Raw genomic sequence first — 12,056 nt, forward strand, 5'->3', positions numbered from 1 at the left:
GGAGTGAGGGCAGGTTTTAATGGAAATAACTGTGGGCTCTAGTTTTTAATGCACATGTAATTCAGCAGAGGAGAAACACATGGGCAGAAATAATAAACTTCAGTCAGTTTTCAGTCCTGTTCTAAGAGGAGCCAAGCTGGAGCTGTGATTGCAGAGTATGGTCCCTGGAACATCAGTCTCAGCATCCCTGGGAACCCCTTAGAAATGTGCATCGTTGGATCCACCCCAGATGTACTGAGCCAGAAGCTCTGGGGGTGGAGCCCAGCTGTCAGTGTTTTACAAGCCTTCCTGGTGATTGTAATGCTTGTGGAAGGTTAGAAACCCTGAGTTAGAGAGTCCTTCATGGAGGGCTGGAAACTGGGAACACAGGCTGCTGAGGGAGTCTCTTTGATATCATTTCCGGGTTTCAAAGGTGTGGTAAGATGATCTTGTGCCAATTCAGAGTGGTCACAGCTCAGTCTATCAGGTCAGAGCCTCCCACCTGCTACTCACCCCTGCCTGCCTGGGCCCCCCACCTGACAGTATGTGTTCCATGCCTCCCTACCTGTGTCTCTCCACTTTCTCACTCCTGTGTCTGTGTCCACAGAGGAGTTTGTGGTGATTGGCCCCTCGGACCCCATTGTGGCAGTGCTGGGTGGGAACGTCACGCTGCCCTGTCATGTGTCCCCAGCCATGGATGTGGATAACATGGAGCTGCGGTGGTTCCGCTCCAAGTTCTCAGAGGCAGTGTTCATCTATGAAAACCAGCAGGAACAGAAAGAAGAGCAGCTGGCTCAGTACACAGGGCGGACCTCGCTGGTGAAGGACTTCCTCAGCCAGGGGGAGGCCACTGTGCGTATCCACAAGGTCCAGGCTTCCGACAATGGGCTGTATACCTGCTTCTTCAGAAAGGGAAGTTTCTATGAAAAGGCCAGTTTGGAGCTGAAGGTGGCAGGTGAGTGGTTGATCTATATTTAGTGTTCTGAGTGTTGGAGTGGGGAGGGACCTCAGGGGCCAAGTGAATCAGTCCCCTCATTTTAGAGACGAGGAAAGGAGTGATTTTCACTTATTGCTTAGTTTAATAGGAATTCTTATAATTCTTTTTTTTATTTTTAATGTTCATTTATTTATTTATTATATAATTTATTGTCTAATTGGTTTCCACACAACACCCAGTGCTCATCCCAACAGGTGCCCTCCTCAATGCCCATCACTCACTTAATTCTTTTTTTTTGTTGTTAGAAAAATCATCAGTTTATTTCTTTTTTTTAACGTTTATTTATTTTTGAGAGAGACAGAGACAGAATGCGAGTGAGTTGGGTCAGAGAGAGAGGGAGACACAGAATCTGAAGCAGGCTCCAGGCTCTGAGCTGTCAGCAAAGAGCCCGACACGGGGCTCGAACTCACGAGCTGCGAGATCATGACATGAGCTGAAGTTGGACGCTGAACCGACTGAGCCACCCAGGTGCCCCAAACATCAGTTTATCTTTAAGTTTTCTTTCCTAAAAGAAAGTAATATGACTCGAGTATAAAATCACATTTTTGTTAAATTGATGAAAAGTAAATCAGAAATATTTCTTTTCATGTACAACTCTGTCATCAATGCATGCAAGTTCTTGAGTACATTCTTTTAAAATTTTTCCTATGAGGACTGGCTAATTATCTGTTACTCAACACCCCTTGCCCCCATTTTTGCATTAATTTGTCTGTCCTAACAATAAACCAGTATCTTTTTTTTCCCACACCTGTACTTTATTTATTTATTTAATTTATTTAATTTTTAATTTTTAATTTAATTTAATTTTATTTTTTTTAAAATTTTTTAAAGTTTATTTATCTTTGAGACAGAGAGAGACAGAGCATGAACAGGGGAGGGGCAGAGGGAGAGGGAGACACAGAATCCGAAACAGGCTCCAGGCTCTGAGCGGTCAGCCCAGAGCCCGACGCGGGGCTCGAACTCACGGACCGTGAGATCATGACCTGAGCCGAAGTCGGCCGCCCAACCGACCAAACCACCCAGGCGCCCCTTAATTTTTTATTTTTTTAACATTTACATCCAAATTAGTTAGCATATAGTACAATAATGATTTCAGGAGTAGATTCTTTAGTGCCCCTTACCCATTTAGCCCACTCCCCTCCTTCAACCCTTCCAGTAACCCTCAGTTTGTTCTCCATATTTATGAGTCTCTTCTGTTTTGTCCCCCTCCCTGTTTTTATATTATTTTTGTTTCCTTTCCTTTATGTTCATCTGTTTTGTCTCTTAAAATCCTCATACGAGTGAAATGATATGATTTTTGTCTTTCTCTGACTGACTAATTTCACTTAGCATAATACCCTCTAGTTCCATCCACGTACTTGCAGATGGCAAGATTTCATTCTTTTTGATTGCCGAGTAATACTCCATTGTATATATATACCACCTCTTCTTTATCCATTCATCCATCGATGGACAGTTGGGCTCTTTCCATACTTTGGCTAATGTTGATAGTGCTGCTATAAACATGGGGGTGCATGTGTCCCTTCAAAACAGCATACCTGTACCCTTGGATAAATGCCTAGTAGTTCAATGGCTGGGTCATAAGGTACTTCTTTTGTAGTTTTTTTGAGGAAGCTTCATAGTGTTTTCCAGAGTGGCTGCACCAGCTTGCATTCCCAACCCACTTAATTCTTTATACCCTTTTAAGATATATAGAATCCCTACTAAGTGCCAGGTCCCCTCTGGGCACCTGAATACATCAGTGAGCCAAATAGAGATCCCTGTCCTGCAGAGTTTATGTTAAAGACAGTAAATAGACAGACAGATGGGTTATAGAGGATGTTAGATGGTGGTGAGTAGAGACTTAGCTAAGTGGGTATCTGGGGGTGAGAGTTCCAAGCAGAGGAATACTCATGTGAAACAACCAAGGTTGGAGTGTGGCTGGTGTGTCTCGGCAGACAAGGAAGCCATGTGGTTGGTGAGACAGGTGGATGGGAGGTTGGTGAGAAGTGACAATCCTAGTCCACGGGCAGAGAGAAGGGATTGATCTTGAACAGTGCATGAGGAGTACACACTTGAGCAGGTACTTGAGTCAATCCAGAAAGTGTTCCAAAGAACCCTGGTGGATGATGAAGGGCACAGAGAGCATGGTGATTGTGGTTACGAGCAGTTCAACAGTTAACCAAATAGTCCTGGGGCTGGAGTGGCCCGGGTGGGAGAACTTGGGAAGAAGACGTTAGGGGCAATGCCAGACCATAGAAGGCTTTGTGTGGTGTATTACAGAGTTGGGAGGAAGAGCTGAAGAAATTTTAAACAGAGCAGTGAAGGGAGGTGTTTTTGGGAGGAAGTTTGCCTTGACAGCTGTGAGAGAGGGTACATAGAAGGTGAGCAAGACTGGAGAAAGACATGTAGTTACAGGGTGGGGAGGATGGTTCCCTGAATTGATGTCAGAGCAGTGGGGTGGGAGAAGAGAAGGGGTTCCAGTGTCAGAGATGTTTGGAAAGTAGACCCAACTGAGTGGGTGGATTTGGGGACACAAAGAGTTTGGGGGTTGGAGAGAAGGGACTGGAGACTCCCAAGGTTTTTTTTTTTTTTTTAATTGTTGTTTGTTTGCGTGTTTTTGGCATTTGTTGTTTAGTAGTAGTATTTAGAAGTATTGCTATTTTGTGTTAGTTGTTGATTGCTGTCATAATGCTGTGCAACATAGACAGAAATCTCAGTTGCACATAGTAACAACCATTTATTTACTGTTGAGCATTAGGGGAGTTCAGCTCACCTGAGCTGTATTTGACAAATCTTAATGGTGCTTACTCATACATCTTAAGTGTAGGGGAAATATAATTAAAGACAAAGTCTCCGAATCCAGAAATCGTCTTCACAAAGGTAGTAGGGAAAGAAAACATTTTTATTATGTTTATTATTATTATGTTATTAGCATTAACCAGTAAGTGATGTGCATCCCAGAGAATCTACCAAGGGGTTTCAAAGACAGAAAGAATCTCACCTTTTTATAGCCATGCAGACGCAACTTGTTACATACATGTTCTCTGGATAGACACTTACTAGCCCTCAAGTAAATGGACTTGACAGTATCATTTGTCATGGGCAGTGCACCCTAAATGTACTTGGTAATTGTGGTGACCATCTATGTTAGCTGATTGGCTTTATCCCAAGGAAAACAAATTCTCCAATCTTAAAAGAAAAAAAGGTTTTTTAAATTCCAGTGTAGTTAGCATGTAGTTTTATATAGTGGCTCAATATAGTGCAATATAGTGGTTCAACACTTCCTCCTGTTACTCGGTAGAGATTTCAACAGAAACTTGTCAGGCCAGGAGGGAGTGGCATGATACATTCAGAGTAACTGAAAGGAAAAAACCTGCAGCAAGGCTGTCATTCAGAATGGAAGGAAAGATGAAGAGTTTTCCAGACAAATAAATGTTAAAATAGTTTGTTTTTACAACTTCTCCCATCTTTATGACAGGAAGTGGTTTTGCGCTTGTCCCTGGTCCCCAGTGAGGTTAGGCTCCTACACTCCCCCAGTAACTGGGAGAGAGGGGTGCTGTCCACCTTGGTGTTAACAGTTCAGAAAGAGGGCTTGAGGTCTTGAGAAACACAACCTGGATCACAACCCTGACAAAAGGCCTATGTAGTTTTCGCAAAGGACGTGTATACATTTCAAAGAGGAGAGAAAGCCCCCACAATCACAAATTTCCTCAAGTAAATGGCATAAGAAAAGGATGGGAAGGGACCTTACTTTCAACAGGGACAAGAAGCCTCTGCCTTTTAATATATTTTGTCCTGACAGTCGACCTTGACTAGGTTTACTCACACGGGTGAAGTTCATTGGGCTGTTGGCTGATCTAGGACAGCTTTGGCTGGAAGGACTGCTCTAGCCCAAGCATGTCCTTCCTGTGGCAGAGGGCAAGGCAATGGCACAAGTACTTTCCAACTCTGCTGGAGTCACATTCCCTGACCTCTCAGTGGCCCAGATAAGTCCCATGATGGAACCCGGAAGCAGAGTGTGAAGGCATTAAAAATATGTGGCAGAAGGTGAGCTGGATGTGAAACAGGCTTAAGGATTGGGAATATTTTCATCATCAGCCTATCACAGAGAAGCCAAATATGAATCAGTTCAGGGTTTGAGTTTGAAGCATCTGTGAGGAATCCTGGCAGAGCTAACATGTGGATATTAGCGGGGGGAGCTCAGGAAGTAGGTAGGGTTGTCAAGGATGGAAATGATTTACCACAGGGTACTGAGTGTGCTAGCGGATGCCCTGGAGAGTGTGTGAGGTGAGAAGAGCAGAGAAGGAAAGAACTTGGGACGAAATTCCTTTGTGTTACTCTGGGTGATGGACTTCCCAGCTTTATGGATGGGAGAAGAGCCCTGCCCTCTGCAGGTCCCCATGCTCCTTCCTTCTGTTCCCTGTGGCAGGACCCCTGCTCTAATCCTTGCAGGGACCACTCCCCAGGGAGCCCTGGAATGCAATGCTACACCAGAGTTGTGCAGAGGAAGGCTCTGCTGGCATCCCTGGATTCTGGAAGGCCTCCTTGTGCTCTCCAGCTTCTCTCTCACAGGTGTGGGCTCTGTCCCTCAAGTGCACATCACAGGGCCAGAGGAGGACGGGGTCCGAGTGGTGTGCACGGCCTCGGGATGGTTCCCAAAGCCCCAGATACAGTGGAGAGCTGCTAATGGGGAAAAGTTCCTGACATTCTCTGAGACCCATGCCCAAGACACTGAAGGGCTGTTCAGCGTGGAGTCTGCTCTGGTGGTGAGGGACAGCTCTTCAGGGAACATGACCTGCTCAGTCCTCAACCCCGTCCTGGACCAGAAGAAGGCGATGGCCATTTTCATCCCAGGTCAGCACTACTTCCCATTCCCAGCAGGGCCAGAGGGAGTGGCCTAGGGCTTCTGTGAGTGTTGGGCTGGGCTGCCCTGGTCTGTGCCGCTGATGGGGTCTCTGGCTGGCCGCAGAGCCCTTCTTCCCCCAGGCCTCTCCCTGGAAGCCAGCTTTCATAGTGAGCCTCGTGGTGCTGATGCTCTCACTCCTTGGGGCTGCCTATTACATCAAGACAGAACATACTGTAAAGAGGCAGGAGATGCAGGAATGGGAGAGACTGCACAGGGACAAGGAGGAGGCCCGGCAGACAAAGGAGGAGGCGTTGAAGGCCAGAGGTAAGGCAGCTCAGGAGCCAAGGCAGGCAAGTGTGGAAGGTGGTGCAGAGGACAGCTGACAGCAAGGGGCTTGGCTGGAAACAGGTAGCTGAGCATGTCCAGAGAGGACAGCTGGAGCTGTAGAGGCGGGTCTGGAGTTAGATCTTCAGGATACCAAGAAGTCCTTTTATGGGTTCTGTAGGTGCAGTCTTTCCTTTCTTAAGGATGGGAGTTCAGACTTATTTTTCACTCTCTTTCAGATGAACTCCAAGAAGATCTTGGTAAATTCTGTTCTTTCCCCAGAAGTTTCTGAGTTCCCTGTGTAGGAGACACTCTAGTTATTAGCTCACCAGTTTCCTGTGTTGTCTTTCAGGCAGGAGGAAATCTATTTACCTGGGTGGTGAGTGACTCTCCAGTTGTCTTTGGGTCTCCTGTCCTACCTAAGCTAAGGTGTCCCTTCTCCTTGTTTCAGGCACAGACATACGGACCCTTCCCTGGGGCAGAAGTGGAAGCTGGTTGGGGGCAGGACCCTGCTCCATGGACTTTCCCTATCTGGGGTGCTGTTTCCCACCCAGTGCTTGGGAACCTGGGGTGATGGTGATCCCTGGAGTCTGTCACGCATCTTGGGTTTATTCCAGTGCTCATCTTCCCACCATCTTGCTAACTTTTTAGCCTTCAGTGCAACTAGTTCTCATTCAAACTGGATGCTCTGAGATTTTGGTAAAGAAGCTGTGTAAATAAATGGGGTCATTAAGTTTAGGAGTGTGTCCCCTCCATATAACACCATCCAGGGAGAGTCTTTTCTCTCCAGTTCCTGGAGGTGCTGGTCACAAAGTGATGGGTAGAGGACTGGGCAGACCATGGGTGGGAATGTGGTGGGGTTAGCTGTCAGTGCTCCAGAACAGTGATGTGTTTTCTGAGAAAGTTTGGCCCTTTTTACCCCAGATCCCACCTAACGTCCCTGTCCTTAATTCATGTCCCCTTTTGTGTTCTTTCCCAAATATCTCTTTGCTGGAAAACATTGGATGTAATAATGATTTCTGTTTATAATTATGGAATAATTTGTATTTTATTCCCTAAAATATTTTCATAGAAGGAAGACTGAATGGAGATAGAATAAGAATATTTGAGGTTTTTAAGGCACAGGATACTAAATGGCTTTGCAAAAGGTCACACAGCTGCAGCAGGCTGGGGTGGAACTCAGCCTGCAATTCAGGCTTTCTGACCTGTGATCCAGGGAATTTCCTCCAATACCCTGCTGTCTGCACATTGCAGGAGGATATCTCCTCTCCAGCCTCCCTACTCCGTTTGGAGTGTCACCTGTAGTACAGAGAGGAGGCAAGGCCAGTAGATCAATGCTAAGCATTTTTGTTCTGGCTCATATTTCACTAGAGTGTGTCCCTTTTCAGGCTGGAGGAAGGCGCAGTTGTATGCAGGTGAGTAACTCAGTTTTCTGTGCCCTTACCCCTTCAGCCTCAACTCTTCCCCCTTCTCTGTCAGTGGACCCCATACCAGGACAGGGTGGGTGTCCCTGTTCTCCTTGTCATGTTTGTCATTTCCTTGTGAAGACTTCAGGGACTCTTCTGGGAAACACAGATCTGCCTCTATTCTGACATGTCTTCTACTGTAGGTCACTATTAGGATTAACAACTTCATGTGAACACACCTTGTTCAACTGATGCTTTTGCTGGTGCAGTGACAAAAGAGTGCTCATTTATAAGGACAGTTGGAACACAGTAATGGCATTGTAGACCAGAAATTGCTGTCTCTAGAAGATTTCAGATATCATTCTTGCTTGCTTACAATTCAGGTATTCCTAGGGGATCCTTGGTTGTAAATCCATTTTACCCTGAAATTCCTACATCTTGCGGATCTACTTTTGATTTTCCTGTTTGTGTGTGTTTGGTCTCCTGGAATGGTGGTCATCATTTGTTTCCTCATGCTCCTTGTCCAAGTTGGGTTTCTTCCTCTAAACTTCCCTGCTTGCTGTGAAAGTAATTGCTTTAAATTGCCTGTTCTGAATCTGAGATCCAGAGCTTCCAGGATATGTATGGACTCCTGGTGGTGGGTCTGAGAGCTACCTGCAATTATATACAAAATCTTATTTGTATGTTTGTGTAACAGAGGAAGAACTTAAAAAAATTTTTTTTGAAAGAACTTTAACTTATAATTGTTCACAACTATTATCTCCCTTTTAGGAGAATTGCATGTTTACCTGATGGGCTTGTTACTGGTTTGATTTATCAGGGCAATGTGTGAAGATATGATAGGAGAAAGTTAGAGGAGTGAAAATTGTTTACCAGAGAAAAGTTGGGAACAAATCAGGGAAAGAAAAGCAGTGAGGAAGAGAGGAGATGAGAAGGGAGTAGAAATCCTGTGATTCCTCTTGGATAGTTTTTGGTTAGCTCAGAGTGGTGGAAGAGAGACCACAAATCATAGTCACAGTGGTTTGAGTGTAAAGTACACAGAGGGTGTGCAAAGTTTTTGGGTGCACAAGAAGTAATAAAGAGAGATTTCTGAAAAGACTTACAGTATTTTGAGCAGTTTTGAAGTACTTTTCTGACTGAGTTTGCTTCTGATCATGAGATCAGTAGCAGTTGGGGCAGAAGTGTGGTGTGGGGGATCCTAAAGCAGTGAAAGATTATCCAGAACACCACTTAGCACCGGTGTGAGTTACGAATCTGGGTCCTTTGAACCTGTGTGGGGTGTGTATGTGTGTGTGTGTGCATGCGTGGGTGTTTGTCCCAGCTGTTTTGTTCATGATCATGGACATGGACTATGAGAGCAGAGAAGGGGGAGCCAGGGATGCAGGAGACCTGGGGCTAGATGTGTGAGGAAACCCCCTTAGAGAGTCTCACTGATTCCTGGGATTTATTTATTAAAAATAAGGATCAAATAGTCTTCCTTTAGCATTCCCCCTTCTCTGATGGATTGAAGTGCACGTGTTTTAATGTATACCTTGCATACCTTTTTATTTTGTAAGGACAGATACCATTACAGTAGAATCAATATTTGCATATTGATCAGCTCATAGCATGAGGTGAAGTAATATCTGATCTCATTGTATTTAAAAATTGAAAAATAATTTTTCAATGTCATGAATAAGGGGGCCTAGGACATGACCATATTTGGGTACCTACTACGTGGGGTTTCTCCTGGTGATTTTGATCTCTCTGAGCAGTTAAGGGGGGAAGCAGATGACTAGACCTGATATTTTTGATTTCCCCTTACACATAGGGATATTTTCCTCCCAATAACCCACAAAAAGGGGAAACAAGTTCATAGTGTCTGTCCTTTCCCTAGATGTATGTCTTTCCTGCTTGAACTTCTGTCTCTCCCTTCCTTGAAACCTCTCCATTGCCTTCTGACTAGGGACAATTTCTCTGATGCTGTGTCCTGAATTCTCCTCGCCCAGGGCTTGTAGTTGTCTTCCAAGTTCAGCTCTGCCAGGTTGTATGGTCTCTACCATGGCTTAGATTCAACCTCCAACTTCAGTTTAATCAATTCTTTAGAAATAAATGGAGGCCTCGGAATTTTTTATCTCCCCAATTCTTCTTTCAGGATAGATGTGTGGCTAAGGATTCTTGAGAAAGCATAATATGATGGTGAAATCTGGGTCTAGAGCTTTCTTTTCAGGTTGTTATCCATCCTCTCAGTGGTATTAAGTTTTATAGCTTGTCTTTCATGGGAAGGCTGTAGCATGATGGCTGTGTGTGTGTGTGTGTGTGTGTGTGTGTGTAAAGAAATAAATGCTTCAGTTGAATGTTTCCAAACGATTTTTCCAAAAGATATCGACACTGATATGTACAGTCTCCTCAAATCTCTGATTTGTTGTTACATTTGTGAAATATGGCTCTCTTGTAGATTGGCGGAAGGAGAAGTTCCAGGCCTGTGAGTTACTTCACATTCTTTCTGGGTACTCCTACTGCTGACCCATGGCTTCTGATGTCTCCTTTAGCTTGCTGTGGTGATACAAATGCTGGCACCATCAATGGTTGTGTAGTGGGATGGGGCAGTGAAAGTCACATAGCTGAGCTTAGTGGATGTGGCTGATATTGGATTCCAAATAGATATCCTTAAGTCCTTGAGTCCAGACTAGTCCTCAAGTTCCCTGTGACCCATCTAACCCTCAGATCAGCCTTATGCTTACTTCTCCTGCTTGGAGAGCTGTGTACTTGAGTCACAAGACTCTCATCTCAGGAGGCTTAGCCCTTCCCATATGCAACTAGGTGTCTGAGGGTGGTGGTGGTGGTTGTGTGCCCTTGTTATGGGGCAGGGGAAGGTCTTGCATGATTGGCAACTCTCTCTGCAGTGTCTGTCACTCTGGATCCAGCGTCTGCACATCCGCACCTTGCTGTCTCTGGTGGACAGACTAGTGTGACCTTGGAGGACACAACTGAGGACCCCGGAAGATCCTGTAGCATCTTGGGCCAGGAGGCCATCACATCAGGGCGCTGCTACTGGGAGGTGGAGATCAAGAATGGAAACAGAAGCGAGTGGGGTCTGGGGGTCTGTAGGGGAGATGTGGTGAGGAAAGGCTGGTACAGAGAGTTGCCAGAAGTGGGGTTCTGGGTTCTGGGGTGGTACGGAGGTAAATTATATGCCCTTATCCTCCCTGAGAGTCAGGAAATCTGTGATGAAGTTCCCCACAGGGTGGGTGTTTTCTTAGACCTCAAAGAAGGGGATGTCTCCTTCTATAACATGACTGATGGATCTCACCTTTTCTCCTTCCCTCTAACTTCCTCCACTGGGACTCTGTTTCCATACTTCATGATTCAGTCAGGAGATGTGTCCCTGACCATCTGCTCTGTGGTGGATGTGCCTACAGAGACCCCTGTGCCCCTTAAGAATCCTTCTTCTTCTTTGGAGGAACCTGTAAGCCTCTCAGGGGATGGGTTCAGCTCAGGCTCTGCTGTTGATGGTGCTCTCCCAGGGGCCGACTCTCCATTACTCCCCTATGGCCCTGAGGCTATGTGACCATAGGACCCCTACACTGTCCCAGACTCCTTATGGTGGCTCTTTCTGGAGCTTCACATTCCTTGAGACAAAAGCCTCTGAGGTCAGTCCTGGATGACCTGGTGTCTTGCACTCTTGCTCTGGATGCAGTCTCCTGGGGTATGGCTATGAAAACACTCAGTTCATGCCTTATGCTAAGGCAATAGAAGATAATAGTTGACTGAGCTGGTTTAGGGTAGGCTGACTTTAACTATTAGAAGTAGTGCTTCTTTTGGTAATGAAAATTATTTCATACAGTCTTTATTCTGCTTGGATATGAAGGAGATGAGGGCTGAATGACTCTGCAGAATTAAATGGTGTATATTTTATCCAACTTGAGTTGTGCAGATGAACGCAGAGGCTATGAGTAGGTCACCAGTTCTATTTTGGGAAATGTGCACTCTGACCAGAGACATTGGCCATCCAAAAATTTCTGGAGAAATGAATGGCTGATTGATGTTCAAGAGGAAAGCAGTCTAATATTCTACTGTATATACCTCCTATTCTGGAATGGTGGAAGCACACTTATCTTACCAACCTTAGGAAATATCTGTTATTCGTGAAATACCAGTGCTGTGTTAATTCAGGAATTAAGAAGAAGGGTCTGGTTCTTCCTGTGTGTCAACTCCAGTTGGAAAGAAGAGAACTTCTACCAGAATAAAGATATGAATGAGGAAGAGAATTTTCAGATGCTGGGTGAATTTCAGAAAGCTTTGACTATGAGCACAGTTTCCAGAATCTGTGTAGTGCCTCTCATTACTTCCAAGTCCAAAGGTGGAGTGCCTGAGTGGCTCAGTGGGTTAAGCGTCCAACTTCAGCTCAGGTCTCACAGTTCGTGGGTTCAAGCCACACATCAGGCTCTGTGCTGACAGCTCAGAGCCTGGAGCCTGCTTCAGATTCTGTGTCTCCCTCTCTCTGCCCCTCCCTGCTCATGCTCTGTCTCTCTCTCTCTCT

General features: G+C 45.4%; 1 protein-coding gene across 3 annotated transcripts in view; it reads left to right on the plus strand.

Moving 5' to 3' along the window:
• Positions 1-11,781, plus strand: part of LOC123383581 (butyrophilin-like protein 1) — a 55,222-nt gene extending 43,441 nt beyond the window's left edge. For all 3 annotated transcript variants that reach the window (XM_045051504.1, XM_045051502.1, XM_045051503.1), the window contains 8 exons: positions 587-934; positions 5,531-5,812; positions 5,928-6,128; positions 6,368-6,388; positions 6,481-6,507; positions 7,517-7,543; positions 9,972-9,998; positions 10,420-11,781. In XM_045051504.1, the coding sequence (XP_044907439.1) occupies positions 587-934; positions 5,531-5,812; positions 5,928-6,128; positions 6,368-6,388; positions 6,481-6,507; positions 7,517-7,543; positions 9,972-9,998; positions 10,420-11,084 (1,598 nt within the window). In that variant the 3' untranslated portion in view covers positions 11,085-11,781. The remainder of the gene's footprint in view (positions 1-586; positions 935-5,530; positions 5,813-5,927; positions 6,129-6,367; positions 6,389-6,480; positions 6,508-7,516; positions 7,544-9,971; positions 9,999-10,419) is intronic.
• Positions 11,782-12,056: the final 275 nt, after the last annotated feature.

This window comes from Felis catus (genome assembly GCF_018350175.1).
Source record: "Felis catus isolate Fca126 chromosome B2 unlocalized genomic scaffold, F.catus_Fca126_mat1.0 chrB2_random_Un_scaffold_44, whole genome shotgun sequence".
NCBI lineage: Eukaryota > Metazoa > Chordata > Mammalia > Carnivora > Felidae > Felis > Felis catus.